The sequence below is a fragment of the Papaver somniferum genome, unplaced genomic scaffold (genome assembly GCF_003573695.1).
Source record: "Papaver somniferum cultivar HN1 unplaced genomic scaffold, ASM357369v1 unplaced-scaffold_21, whole genome shotgun sequence".
Taxonomy (NCBI): Eukaryota; Viridiplantae; Streptophyta; class Magnoliopsida; order Ranunculales; family Papaveraceae; genus Papaver; species Papaver somniferum.
Window position 1 is genome coordinate 1,179,809 of NW_020631041.1, and position 15,958 is coordinate 1,195,766.

A 15,958-nucleotide genomic window follows, 5' to 3' on the forward strand; every position below is an offset into this window, starting at 1 on the left:
ACATCCATCAATGGTTTTTTACCCAAAAAACAACAAGAACCCTAATCATGATACTATCATGTTATCAGCAACATTCAAGCATCCAAAGCAAGTTATATCAAGCACGAAAACGCAGCAAACCAATATCTCACGATACCAATATCAGAGATTATACGATTAAGCGGAAGCGGGTATCGGTTCATACCTTGAACTTGAGCTCCGATTAGCAAGAACAAGGAACACAATCAGCAGCAGCAGCAGCAACAACACCGTTTTTAACTCGACGATCAGCAGGTACTACAATCACTAAAGATGAGCACAAACTTGATTCACAGGCTAAGAACTTGAAACCTTTATCTTCTTATGGTAACTCTTTTTAGGGTTAGAGTTACCACTTTTCTAATGGTAAAACCTTTGTGTGATAGTGGTGGAATCACATAACCCTTTACACATATGCTAGAGATGTTTATATAGGTTCCAAACCCTAAGGAATATGGAACCCTACCGGGCTTGCCACATACAATATGGGCGACAATATTCGGTTCCAACCTGAATATCTAACACTGAGGCATGAAGAATCGGATTATACCGATACCCACATAAACCGATTTTGCGATGAAGCCTCAAAAATCTGTTTATAGGTGCAGTCATATATATCGATTGTTTGCAAGTATTTGTAAAATACATACTGAAGCATGCATCAACTCGTTACATCATAAACCAATTACATACCACAATTATAATTAAAACCGTAACTGCATTAAGTTCATAACCTATTTTACCAAATTAAAAGCATAATTATCCAAAAAAGTGTTAAGATTAAAAACTAACAAAAGTCGTAAAAATTTAAGTTTATAATATCTCAAATATCTAGCACAAGAGGGCATCGACATCATGGAGTTGCAGCATCAGGAACACCAGCACTAGGAATAACAACATCACCATCAGCAACAACACCATCGACAGTAACAACTTCTTTTTATGCTTCAGCCACTTCTGCAAAAACTATATTCATATGTATGTGGTATGACCTCCGAAATCTTCTAAATCACCAAAGGTATTATATATAATTTTTACTTGTAAATTTGGGTATTTTAAGTGTTTCAAAATTGGGACTTTTGTTTGTTTTGATGATTCTTGCGTTTGGATTTTGTATCTAGATTCTAGAAAACTATAACTAAAAAGGGTTTCATAGGTTATCTTCTACTCAAAAGGATTGCCGATGAGTCGATCCATCTTGAGGTTTTGGTATAAATATCTTTAAAATTAGATGATTATTGAGTAAAATCACTTGATGGTCTAGATTTGACCTAAGTAAAAATTGCTAGAGTTAACTGATTTCTACCATTGCTCATTTGTCGTATGAATACGGTACCCACTAGTGTTGTCGTATGAATATAGTGCTCAAGACATTTAAGTACTTACTTTATTTGATTCTTAATCTTGATTACAAACCACATGGTAGTTGTTGATACTAGTTTTTGGATATTTTGATCCTTGGTTAATAAATAGCATCCATTGGTTCATCTTACTTTTTAATGATTCAATGCTACGGTGGTAGTAGGGTGTTTAATTCGTGTTTATCATACCACACAGTTAGAGAGCAGACTTGGTCAATTTAATTGTTGATTTTAAACTTAAGGTGTAGTGATTAATTAGCAAAATTGTAAATCAAGAGTCTGTGTAATATTTTGTTTGCATACCACAATAGTGATTTCCAATAGTGTTTATACATGCTATGAATGCTATTGTTATTTTGCCTCTCTATAATCTGCTAGATCATTTTTTTTTTCCTTTTGGTGTTATAATTCCAATCATGTTTTCTGGTTTGGTCCTTAAGTTTAATTTTAATGTTGTGTATTTGATTCTACTCAGGTTAATTATAATGTCACTACCATTTTCTCCCACCAGCTAAGAAAGGGAAAACATTAATTCATTCTTCAAGCCTATAGAAACTTTCAGTATCTCGTTGAATAAAAGAAAGAAATTTGGCATAGGTTTAGCCCCATCCGACACTAATTTGTTGGTCCATCCCCACGGAATAGCAAGTTTTAGTTATGTTATATAAGTGGGGATTTTATTGTTAAATTGAGAGGTTTAAACAAAAATTATTTCGAATATCAAATTCAAATTTAAATACATAGTATATATTTACAAATTAATATCCAGCTCAAGAAAATAAGGAGAAAGATTATATTTGGTGTCTTCGTCTTCCCATTCTAGGCTTTCCCACCATGTTTTCCCTCCTTCAATCTTGTCCAAGGTCTGTGGGATCACGTTATTGGTATTAAATGGTAGTTTCTTCAACTCCGGACAATCCATCACGAAAATCTTTTCCAAATGAAAGAATTTTACATGGTGGTCACATATCTTTTTAAAATTCCTTAGGGAGACCAATCTCAAATGATTTAGCCTAGAAAACGTATTTCTTAAATTCTCTTCTGTTGCAAATGCATTAGATATTATCTCTTCTAACGCCTCCAATTCAACCAAGCCAAGCAACTCGAGATTTGGAGCATAAATCAGCCATGTAATGTCCCTCAATCGAGGACAACCATTGATCACTACATGTTTAAGGTTCACAGAGAAGAATGATTGTTGAGGCGCATTCCACACAATCCTTAACTTTGGCATGAAAAAAAGGTGCAACTGCTCCAACGTTGTGAACAAAGTCACTTCATCCCCGCTTATGATTTTCAACTCTTCTAATTCATCGCAGTTTTTCAGTTCAAGTGTGCTTAAACGGATCATGTGAACAAGACTAAGTAATGGAATTGGGGACGATGGTAAAGAAGGTAAAAGCGTGAGGAATGTAATGCCGAAACAATATTTAACCCTTAAATGGGTGGTGCATAGCTGTAATTTTTGACTTGTTACTAACCTTTGAAGAGATCGACCAGTTCCTATTGTGATTCCAAGACAAATCAAATGTTGTAAGCTTTCTAATTCACAGAGGCTTGGTCCACCTTTAATTTCCCAGTGACAACATGATTCAGTTAAGCATAAGATCTTCAATTTCGTCAGAGAAGCTAAATACCCTGGTGTTAGAACGTCATCCTCGTCATAAGCTGGCATATGCAGGTACTGCAACTTCGACAGTGAGAAAATGCTCGTTGGGAGTTTCTCGAGTTTCACCTCATCCATATGTAAAACTCTAAGCATGGGCATGAATCGGAAAAAGTCATCAGATATAATAGATATACTACTTTGCTCAAGGATTAGGGTTAAGAGATTCGAGCAGTGCGGTGCTCCATTAAGTATTCTAATGGCTCGATTGTTTATCAAAGAGATCCTCTCTGCTTTCTCCCATTCATGGAGTTTCACTGTGCTTTCTGCCCGTAACGTTAAATGCGTGTTTTTATCTCTCCCAAGATCTGAAGCTATCCATATTGCCAAATCACGAACTACATCATGCATTTTTACCATGTACTCCATCTTTACCCCAAGCTCAATACCGGTTTCTAACAAGCAAGCATCCTTGAGACATTTAATCACGTCGTGGCCTTCATTCTGAGCTTTGGCAAAATCATCTAAGTTATCCAAAAATCCTTCACCCACCCAAATTTCAATAATATCGTTTTTTTCAATGGAAAAGTCTTCTGGATATAAGGAGCAATAAAGAAAACAAGACTTCGACTTTTGGTTTTCCAGATTGTCATAGCTGAACTTCAAAATAGCTAATACCTTATTGGCCAAACCTGAGAGCAAAAACTATGGAAGAATTAGATATTTGGACGACTTCAAGGAGTCTCTTAGTGATGCAGAAAATGCTTTCCTGTCCGTTACAATAATTATTCAGCGAAACTAAGTTTTTCCAATAATCCTTTCAGAATGAAAACATATTAACGATTATGAAAATTTCACTCCGTCTCAAAAAGATACGTAATGTTTCTATTTTTAAGTATGTATGTCAAAAAGAAAGGTCTGTATCAATTTTAGAAAAGTCAAATGCAATAGGTTTATTACTTTATTAATCTTAAACAATAACTCTAGATTCTCCGGGGCTTAAATCCCATGAATCACATCCGGAGACACAAAAACAATGAGCCCTAATGTGGTAGAAAAGCCTCCCTTATTTTCTTCCAGGTGGGTCCCAGGGATTCTCTCTCTCCCTGTGCATTTTGGGGGAGATTGTTCCTGGTGTGTCTAGCAGTGCTGAATCTTAAATGCACATCAATAAATGTGCATCTTTACTAAATGAAAATTTAAGAGAAAAAATAGAAACAGTTACTATAATAGTTGATTTTCTTAATTTCTAGTGCTAAACCAAAGATATGCATATCTTTATGAAACGGAAGCCGTTAGTGTTATAGTGACTTATCAAAGCAGGATAATAAATTCGTTCATGTTTCCAATAATAAAAAGAACTCCACGATTCATACCTGAAAACTGTGATGCTGATTCTTGTAGAGTATCTAGTGCGTGTTGCCATTGTTGGAGATCGGTTTTGTTGGACATGGTTCGACCAATAGTGATAAGAGCTAAAGGTAAACCACGGCATTCATTAGCAATTTTTTTGGCAACCTCAAATACATCTGGATGACAACTTAGCGCTTGTTGCTTGACCTTTTGTTGAAATAGGCTCCAAGCTTGATCCTTGTCTAGACACTCTATTTTGATTCTTTTATCAGCTTCCATAAATCCACACACTTGCTCATTTCTTGTGGTGAACACTACCTTTGACCCAGTTCTTTGGATGGTATTCACTGAAACTCCAATTGTTTCTAAATCAATTCCTTCCCAAATATCATCTAATAACAACAGAATTTTCTTATTTTTTATCACTTTGAATATGTCATTAGCTACCTCATGTATTTCAGTTTCTTCAGTCCATGACACTCCTAGTTTCTTTCCGATCTGGTTCTGAATACCTTTTATGTTTATATCTTTAGACACCATAACAAATATTACTAAATCGAATTGTTCTCTTTCGACAAACTCATTGTTAACCTTTTGTAGAAGAGTTGTCTTTCCAACTCCTCCCATTCCATATAAACCTATAATTCGAACAAGGTTTCCCTCAGTAACCAATGAATCCATTACCTCATTAAACTTTGTGTCCATGCCCATAGCTTCAACGGTGGGAATTTGTTGAACAGGATCCGGTTGACATCTATAAGTGACATCATGGAAATCGCCTTCCAACAAATCTTGTACGGCATTCATCTGTTCCACTACTAATATTCCAAGTTTGTACGCACTCCAACAATTTACTCGACCACAACAACAAAAGTAGCATCCTGTGGTGTTGTTCTTCATAGCTTCGTTGTCGTCTAAGAGCTTTTGTACGTCTCTCTCTAAGGCTTGTACTTTTTGGAGCCAATCACTAGCCAAATTTGTGCGCTTTGCTGGTTCAATTGGGTTCGACTCTGCCGTCTCGATTCTTCTATTTACATCCTCTCTTCGACATCTCAATGAATTAATTGAAATCTCCAAAGTTTTTAGATTTTGTTTGAGTTTACGGACATTATCTGTACTATTAGCACAACATATCCATAGACGATAGAAAATGTCAAGGACTGGACTCACAATTTCCATTACAATTGCATATTCCAAGAAAACAACGATAGATTTGAGTGTGATAAAATATGAATATTTTGTGAAGCATCAATAAACACAAAGCTAGAAAAGGCATGGAAAATATTAACATATTCCACACGCTGAATCCGATACTATATTATATAGGTAAAATACATCCAGCTAAAATCAAAAAGAAAGAAATTGGGTGGCTGAAAAAAGTAAATACTTTTTTTTTTCAGACACCTATGACCCTATTTAAGACGTGTGATAGTGGTAACTTTCTAAATTTGGCCAAAAGTTTTTGGTTGCTGCAGTAGTGGTAAGACGGGTGATACTTTCCTTTTGTCTAGTAACTCGAAGACTGCTATTGGGCACTTATAGTTCATCATGTTTGTCTAGTAACTCAAAGACTTTAATAAATTTCTTTGTCTAGTTCATCATGTTCATTGAGTAACCCAAGACTTCAGCAATAAAATTATGTTGAAAAACCCCCCCTTTTAAAAATGGATCTTTACATAAGCATTACGTAAATCCGATGTCACCGAATGATAGATACGATGTCACTGAATGACAAAACCCGATGGGTGATAACGTCGGTGAACTGAGTCTGAACCTAGTCAAAAATCTTTTGGATCAAAATAGATGAATGATTATGTCAAGTTGTATCTTAATCTAGTGAGATTGAAAAAAAAATTGAAAAAAAAAAGGACTAACGGGGGTGTATTGGATCAGGATTTATCTAGATAAAATTAGTTTAACTCGCCAATGAGATCATTGTGCATTGAGCTCAGGATCATATGACGAGCACTGCGATCCTTCTTAATCCATTCCTGGTAATCCTCGAGGTTGCGACGGTGTTGAGCTGTCGTATCCTCCTCGGTCCGAGGCATCACATGCTCAGTTATTTCCTGCAGCCCGTCATTATGCAAGAGAAAAATGATCTTTCGGCGCCAGATGTTATAGTTGTCGCCATCAAGTTTTTCTCCCCTTTTCAAATTAGCTATGATGTTCTTGGAAGCCATATAGTCTAACATAGCAAGCGAAAAATAAAAGAAAAGGATATTAAACTTATGGAACTATACACATATTCAAAAAATAACTTTGCAGCATTAATCTAAATAAATAGCAAAACAACATTACAAGTCGCAAGATCGAAAAATCGTTAAACTCCTAATCATCTCTAGCTTATGCTTGAGCTGAGTAGATATAGTTCATGTGAATGGTGTTATTGAATAAGCATGGAGGAACTGAAATGGGGGTGTTGGATTGAGCTGTAGTTGTAGGTGTTGGATTTGATTTGGTGGTGAACTGACTATGGACTGTTGGTAGAATGAGATGTTGTTGTTGTCTGTGTTTATGTTAATTGCATGTGAAGGTCAATATAAGATGGATACAAGTGATGAATGTGTTGAGGGAGGCAATTAAAAAGTCTTGAACTTTATGGTATGAGCTAAAGAAAGAATTGTTGTTGAAGATGAAATAGTTAAGGTTTGGAATTGATGATGCCACAGGCTGTTGAAGATTGAGTATGAAATTAGATTATGAATGAATTAGTATTGGTGCTGGTTCTGCTGTTGTTGGTCTATATTTCTAATAACAAAAATGTATAGTTGGATGACTGTATCTGGAATATTGCGGTGTGGTGTTCAAGTTGATGATTTTGCAGAATGAATGGTTGGATTGATTCAAGCGTGGGAAATAGGTTGTTAGATATTGTGTGTTTGCATCTGTATTTTGGCTTGTGCATTAGCGTCCTTGACCTGTGTAATGTCTGCACCTAGTCATCCCAGTCAGCTGTCTGACTTAGCTGACTCAGTTATCTGATTAAGTCAAATGTGTATTTGACTTACCTGAATCAGTCTTGTTGACTGAGTTGACTCACCGATTTCCTGTTTGACCCAGTGGATCTTGACCGAGTTAACCCTTTTACTTAATCTGGGCCTGTTGACCTAACCTTGACCTGTTGACCATTGACTTGACCATTGACTGTACTTTTACCTGGACTTAGACATTGACTATTAGTTGATCTGTGACCGTCAGTTTGACCGTTATTGACCATTAGTTGACTCAGATGGACTGGAGCTTAGTTTAACGGGCCGGTTTGTTGGGATTGGACTTAGAACCAGCTTTCCTATTGAACATGAATTGGACCCTTATGGTCCGAACTGACCTTTGGTTCCTTCTACAAAGCTGTAGATGTTCAGAATCTATTGGATTATAAAACCAACCCAATTGGATTAGTCTAACCTTAGTTGAGCTAAAAGTAGAAAATGAAAGATGTAAAACCATAAGTGGGTTTAGAACCATTAAATACACTTGTTATGAACCTTTATTGAGCCTTTTGGCTAAACTCTTGGAGTAATAGTGTGATTAATAATTAGTCTTTATTAACAATAATTGATTCAAAGGATGTTAGAGCATTGCTCAGTCGAAATCGCAAGCGTTTATATCTCAAGCTTTTTGTGATCAAGTTTAGGTATCAAAACTATAGTTTTGATTTCTAGTATACTTATAGCTATGTCTCGGACTAGGATAGAATGTGTAGTTGAGATTTAGAGTTCACGACATTCATCGATTGAAGGAGAAGATCTACTAAGGAGAGCTTGGAGGAACTTCATCAACAAAAGGTATGTGAAGACTAAAACTTGTCTACCACTCAGAAGTCTATTCTATTCTATTTTATCTCCCATTGAGACAAAGTCGTATAGTTATACAGTTTTCATTATACACATTTGATATTTCGAGCTGAGTTTAACTCGCTTATCTATTTCTCGAAATATTTGTCAGAAGCTTTTTTTCTTAGCTACGTTCATCATTATTCTTGACATGTTTAGTTGAAAAAAAAAAATTTTGTTGGAAACTAAATTATAGGTCAAAAGTTGATTATGTGAAATTCTTTCGAACATCTTATATGATTTGTGTGAGACAGTCATTTGATGTCGACTCGGAAAGATTCGTATTGATCATCCAATTACTTGAGAACTACTTATAAGCTAATGGTTTGTGTGAGACATCCACTGTCGTCTTCTTTGTCTGGATACTTCACAGTATGCGTACTTTGTATACAAATTGTTTTGGTATGATTCAGGTCCGGAAACCAAGTTTGCGTATTAGTATGCGAACGATTTTAACTGAAAAGTCTGGGAACCAAGTTTGCATACTAGTATGCGAACGGTTATACCTGGGTTAGGTCCTGAACAACAGTTTTCGTACCCGTTTGCAAACTGTTGGACAATATCAATCCGGAACTCAAGTTTGTGTACTCGTTTGCAAACTGCTTGGAAGTATGGAACTTAAGTTTGTGTACCCGTTCAGGGCCGGCTCTGAAGTTTTGATGCCCAAAAGCAAAACCAAAATCGTTGCCCCATGAATGCGCGTCTCAAGTAACCAATACCAGATTGATCTGTCTCTATTATTGACCCATTGGCTAAGGCCTTAGATAGTTTTCAAATGATTATCAGTCGTGACAAATCCACAAGTTTGAAGGAATTAATATGTAATACTGACCTTCCAGGAATTAATATGTAATACTGACCTCCATCTCTTAAGATGTTTTATAATTAATCACATTTTAGTCCAACATATATAAATCTTGACCTGAACCCCATTAGAGAAATACCCCCTTCTTTTTTCGGTGCCCCTAGCAGGTGTTGCCCCAAAGTCAAACTTTGCTGACTTTTTCTCAGGGACGTCCCTGTACCCGTTTGCAAACTTAGTGGTTGAATAAGGTATATTTCATTTGTGTGTAGCAAGCTAAAACCATCTAACGGTGGACATATATTGCTTTTATTTTAAGCAAACTTATCTTGAATCTTAAATCGGGTTTTCATCTAATGGCGAATATTGAATGCTTTGTTTCTAAGCTAACCTAGCTTTGGTTGTAAGCAACCCTGATTGGAACGCTATATAAGGGAGAACTCTAGCAACTGTAAAATCTGATCCCCACAATTCTGTGTGATACTAGTTGAACGCTAGAGTCGATTCTCCTTTAGCCTAGGTTTTTCTTAAACCATTATAGGTTAACGACTTAAAGACTTCATTGGGATTCTGAAGCTAGATCCAACTATTTTCTCTGTAGCTGCTTATTCTGATCGTATTTCTTATATCGTATTGAGTACTATTTTCTCTAAGATTTCCTCGAGATTTATCTCTGATAGGTAAGATATAAAAAGTAATCACAAAGCTCTTCGTCTGATTATTTTTGACTCCACAATAACTTATTCCACTACAATATAGTCAAGTTATTGTGAGGTGATTGATATTTCCAGGCTTCACTCGGTGTTGTAAGAATGGATTATCAATTGGTTCCTGTGCACCTTGATTTATCTACAGACAGAACAAAACTTCATAGTTATTTTTCTGTGGGAGACAAATTTATCTATCAGAATAGACTTTTCTTTGGGAGACAAATTTGTTTATAAATATTCGACTTTGGGTCGTAGCATCTCTTAGTTGTGGGCGAGATCAGCTAAGGGAATCAAGTGTGTAGAATCCGGAGTGGTTTAAGACGCGTAAGGAGCGCGACTGTACCTTTATCAATTCGATATTGGTTAGGGCTCAACTACATTCCAGTCCGAAGTTAACTTGTAGTAGGCTAGTGTATGTAGTGGCTTAATACAATATGGTATTCAAGTATGGACTAGGTACCGTGGTTTTTTTCATTTACGGTTTCCTTATTAACAAAATTTCTAGTGTCTGTGTTATTTCTTTTCTGCATTTTATTTTTGTTGATGGGGAAAAACGATTTGCTGGTTTTTGCGGAATTGAGGAGATGACCGTGCGGAGACTTCTTGAACCGAGAAAATGCTCAACCTCACACATATGCACTGCAAGAAGGGAGTGCTTTAAGTTTGAGAGATCAATCTGTAGGACTCCGGCCTAAACCAAGACAATGACCGTTCCAGAATCAATTTGGTCACTAGAGAGGATGGGTTGATCTGTAGGAGGGAAGATGAGAAATGTGTGAAATCAATGGTGATCGAGATTGTAGTTGTGTTGTGTATTATGTGTAAGAAAGTTCTGAATGATTGAATTTTACTCAGTTGAGAGTGATTGCTCAGACGATGAGTTCGTGTAGACGAAAGATTGTCTGTGTGAACTTGTTGAGAAATTCTTGTTGTCCCTTTCAATCAAGATTCAGAGGAATTTTATATTGCTGAATTGAAAACACCATGATCCATAAAGTGTGACAGTTGCCGAAGTCAAAAAGTGGGGTAGTGGAAGATCGTGTTGAAACCAGTTGGTCATCGTGCGGAGACTTGGTTAACTTTCCACCCACTACTTTGCTAACTCCTCCGACTGATTGCATGAGTTGCTCACATTCTCATCGTGTGTATGAACACACATGTCGTAGACCGCCAGACCAAACCCCTAGTTAACATCCCCCCATGTGAAACGATTGATGTCTCGTGAATATGGAGTCTGCAAGGCAGACGTGTATTTAGTTAGTCAGTTGCTGACTTTATGGGACGATGAGTCCTTGTATTGCTGAGTTGAACATAGTTTGAAAATGTTCTGAGACTCACGAATTGAACATGTTTGTTGAGACGAAGATATAATTATGTTGATTGTTAAGGTGAGCAAATATTGCTTGTTTGATAAATTGTTGAACATTAATATGGACTAAGCAAATGTTGCTCATATGAGCAAATATTGATAGTTGAACCAATATTCATAGACTGAGTAAATGTTGCTCGTCTGAGAAAATGTTGCTCATTTGATGAATCATCGAATATTGATAGTTGAACCAATATTCATGATTATAACAAATATTGCTCGTATGAGCAAATGTTAATTTAAGATGCTGACATCTGAGCCGAGCATAATTATTAACGTGTTGATCACGGGATCAGTGCAAAATTATTAGTCTTTGAATCTTCTCAAAATTATGTTTTTGCAGAGCTCTGGATTCGAAACCCTAATTTTCATCAATTGCTGAATTGATGATAAATTGATGATTTATTCAAAACCATTCGTGAAACGAAGAAGGGATCAGATACATGAGATGATGAATCGACCATGTAGCGCCCAGATGCTCAAGTGCGCAAAATACCAAAGTCTCTTGAAGATCAGTTGGTGAAAGGATGATTAAATGCTGGTTTAATCATTTTTCAAATAGTGCTCGTGTGAGCGCCAGGTAGTAAAACCTGATTATGAAGAGATGAGGGACCGACCAAGGAGTCATGGGACTGACCCTTGGTGGTCGTGGGACTAGCTGATGGTCACGTGAGCAAACTCCAAGTTGTTCGAGGAGAATTTGGACCCAGTATGAGCAATTGAGCAAATTAGGTCAAAATTGTTAAAACACGCGGGACCGGATTTTGCAAGGCTCAGGGACGGCCTTGGTCGGTCAAGGAGACATGCCCGTGTCACCATAATGTCCGTGTCTCAGTCCTGAGAGTTTCGATATTTTTCGGTGTGCGATTGAGCAATATTTTGAGAAAATATGCAGAAATCAGGGATTTCGCTGAAACCGTGAAACTTCATGAGATGAAGGAATAATATTATAAAATCAAGAAGTTTGTTGAAACCAAGGATTTTGTTGAAATCATGGAGTTTCCATGAGATGAAGGAAACATAAAAAATAATAATAATAAAATAAGGTACGTGTGGGACCGGCTAGGGCATGACCGGCCGGCTATGGCCCGGTGCCACGGGTTTCCTAATTTTATATTATTTTTCATGAACTTGGTGAAATTTCATGAATCCAAGAAGTTTGCTGAAACTAGGGAATTTCCTTGAAGTGAGGGAGTTTTCATGGGATGAGGAAACAAATATTATCAAAATAATAAGGCATGAGCGTGTGGGACCGGCCACGACTAGAGCATGGACGGCCGGCCGTGAACCCGTGTCCCGTGCGCCTTTTCTCCCTAATTTATAATATTTCATGATTTGAGGAAAATATCATGAAATCAGGGAATTTTCATGGGATGAGGAAAAATAATAAAATATGATAAAATATAAAATTGGGCGTGGGACTGGCCACGACGTGACCGGCCGGCCGGTGGGCCCAGTCCCCAGGCGCCTTTGCCAATATTTTATTATTATTATTTTTCTTCCTATTTTGCATAGGTTCATCGTTCCTTCGTGTTTTGGAATGCTCGTTTGCGCATTCAGGTGCTCGTTTGTGCATTATTGCTGAGTACATTTGCACCATTTTGGTAGGGGCTTACTCGAGAGCTGCTCAGATGCCCGTTCGCCGAATATTTATCACTAACCCGTGGAATTCTGCTGGGAAGAACCACAAATTGAAGTGACGAAATATTACGAAGAATCGCAGAATATTGCTGAATATTCAGTTAACGATTATAGATAATTAACTGATGGCTCTACACTAGCAGGCACGCTGTCTAGGAACATTAATTAGCCGAGAATTGAGAAACATAGGCTTGTTGAAACGTCATATTTCCTTTATATAGTAAGGGAACAACTTTGTTGTATCCTGAAGACGTTATTGCTCTATACTAGCAGGCATGCTGTCTAGGAGCCGTCCAATCTTTCGATTATATATAGAAATAATTACTGAAGTTTCTCAGTATTTATGAGATGTGCCGTTGCCTCAGCTGAGAGACTACACATCTACATTCTGAGAGACAACATTCTCAGTCAGAGATTTTGCGTCATGAGCTTTCATGCTTTCAACGAGAGACATGAGCCTCAATACCCAGCTGATTGCTGGATCAGGAGCATTACAATTATGGTTTTACGATTTTAACCCTTGTTGAAAATCCACCATCTACATTAAGTCCCCTGCTTAGTGAGAGACAATCATGTTCCTCAGTCGGCATTGAATGGTGATTTTCCAGTTACAGACAAAATAAGTAATTCAACTTAGTCATAAGATAAGACGTTACCGGATTTCGACTGAATGAGCAGACCATGGTTTGAGAGAAAACCCCAGTGGCATAATAGAGCGTCATCCAATCGAGCATAAATTTGTGTAGAACCACTGATTTGATGGTAGAACCTTGGTCGGTTTAGGATTCACGGGCCGGGCCCAATAAGGAAATCCATGTGAAATTAGGTTTTGGAAATAAAATTGATATAAAAGGATTTAATTCTCTTTTTTTTTTATTTCACCTAAGACTGGCCACCACCTTCATCTCTTCATCTTCTTCACGCCACCAGCAGGGGAAGGGAAGAAAATTCGTCGGGATCATCACTGCCGGCCGTTGACCGGAGCAACCACCGTCCGGCCAACTTCCAGCCGGTGCCGACCAAGTAAGCAGCGAATAGTTTTTTTTGCTGTTGATTTCATGAGTTGTTCATGCTATGATCATTTTATAATTTCATACATGTGTATATATGAGTGTGAGTTTTGTTGAAAACCCTTGTTTTATTAAATGTATGTCCGTTCGATCGTTAATTCGAGAGACTAGCAATAATCGCTAACTTGAGAGAGATTTTTCTTTTGAAAGAGACCTGTGTCCAGTGATAAAATTATGTTTATGAGCTTTCATGGAAACCAAAACTTTATCTTAAAAGGTGTAAACTTTTCACAAGACCGAAATAAACCTTCGTTTCAAAGAAAAATGCTCATACGAAGGAAAAAAGTTTTTTTTTTTGTATGAGAAACGTGGAACTTCTCAAGGATATATTTTGTTTTGATAAACTCACGTGAGCATGAGATCACATCAAAAAAAATTTTACGTGAGTTAATCACGGTTTTTATGTTTTGTAAAATCAAAACATGGATTTTGAGTAACCCTTGAACTAGACAATTTATTTATGATGAAATATTGTCTTGGTGTAAATCTCATAGTTCAGTTGTGAATGTTTATACTATGAAAATTATGTTCATGATTTTATGAAAAATCGGGTTTCAATTTTCAAGTGATAAAATTTTATTCGGAGTGTTAACTCTTATGTCACCATTACTGTGTTAGTGAAATTGTAAAGAGGTAAGAGTTAAGAATTACCATTTTTGTAGATGTCGGCATAAGTATTCTGTTGTCAGATCATATAACTTCATCATATTGTCGAAGTTTTCACCGTGTATGAGGATACACTGACGTAAAATTCTTTGTGCACATTACAGCTACTTCGCAAGGATGTATGACTCCCAAAAAAATGATCCCTCCAGAGACGATATATGTATGGATGAGACTTCTGCTGGTGAAGAAGAAGAAGAAACTCCTGGACTCAAAAATGTTCCAAATATAGATGATGCATTTTTCTAGGTTCAGCAGGGAAACGAAAAACGTCTTAAATCTCCAGCATTTCGTCTTCTAATAAATCCTAGAGAGGTTGTTCAGAAGAAACTAGTGACTCCTCAAGCATCTATTCGATTTTTTCTTGAACGAGGACTTTTCCTTGCGTCAATTATAGAACTCAAGATTTCTCGACGACCTTTAGAAAAATTCTCTGGATGGTCAAGACATATGCTGGGTTTTCCTCGTGTTAGAGCCATGTTGGATAGAGCACAGGTGACCAGGGCTATCCAAGCATCTGGAGACTTATTCATTTTCCATGATGCGCGAGGTATTGTAGCTCTACTTGATCGTTGATGCATTCCGACTCATGATTTCATATGCAGATGGGGAGAATTTACCATCACTTTGGAGGATGTAGTTGCTTTGTTGCATCTCCCAATCATGTTGTCCATCTTTCCGTTAAGATGGCTCAAGATGAACAACTTCCCATAGGTAGTCTGTTCCTGGGTTCTTTATATTCTAACCTTGACTCCTTGGTTATATACTCCAGCATTTCGAATGGTTTCATGAAGATTGAATGCTTCTTCAATACGATGTTTCTCCAAGCCTTGATGTGGGAACAATTCAAGAATTATGCACTTGTTCCTCGCAATACTTTGCAGGGACTGAATGATGTTGATGCTCGCTGTATTTTTCCCGAGAAGGATAATGCTAGGATCATGCGCTGGTCTACGAAGCAACCTCACTCGGAATCAGAATCATCATATTGATCTTCCTCCTCATCAGACCCCTCTTCCTCATCATCAGACCCCTCTTCTTCCTCGCCAGACCCCTCTTGCTCCTCATCAAACCACTCTTTCTCCTCGTCTTCATCTGCATCGTTCGCTTCGGAATCGGTCTTTTGGGCCAACAGTGCATCATTAATCCCAAATCTCTCATCTTCACGAAAATCCTCAATCATCACTCTTAGAGCAGATTCTGTATCACTTCGACGCCCTAAAAAAGCAGCAGCCTTTTCATCTTCGGAAGTAGTTGCATCACTGTCATTTTCTTTCTTAATTACTGTCAGTTCAGCCAACCTCATCTTTTTACTCTGCACTTCCCAGAACTTCTCCTCCTCTTCTTCATCTATGAAAAGATCAAGATGACGCTTCTTTTGAAAAATTTGTACCGGTTTTTCAACTGGTTTCTCTTCTGCTTTGATTTCATCAATTGCAGCATGCATCTCTTCCCAGAGAGGCTTGACTTCAATATCACATAACAAGTCATTTACTCTCTTGTGTACTTTCTCCAGATCATCAGTTGGT

General features: G+C 37.4%; 1 protein-coding gene across 1 annotated transcript; it reads right to left on the reverse strand.

Annotated features, from left to right (window-relative positions):
• Positions 1-2,130: 2,130 nt before the first annotated feature.
• Positions 2,131-5,517, reverse strand: LOC113340130 (probable disease resistance protein At5g63020). The gene is made up of 2 exons (XM_026585338.1): positions 4,362-5,517; positions 2,131-3,677 (listed from the first exon to the last, which is right to left on the reverse strand). The coding sequence occupies exons 1-2, from the start codon at positions 5,515-5,517 to the stop codon at positions 2,131-2,133; spliced, it is 2,703 nt and encodes a 900-aa protein (XP_026441123.1).
• Positions 5,518-15,958: the final 10,441 nt, after the last annotated feature.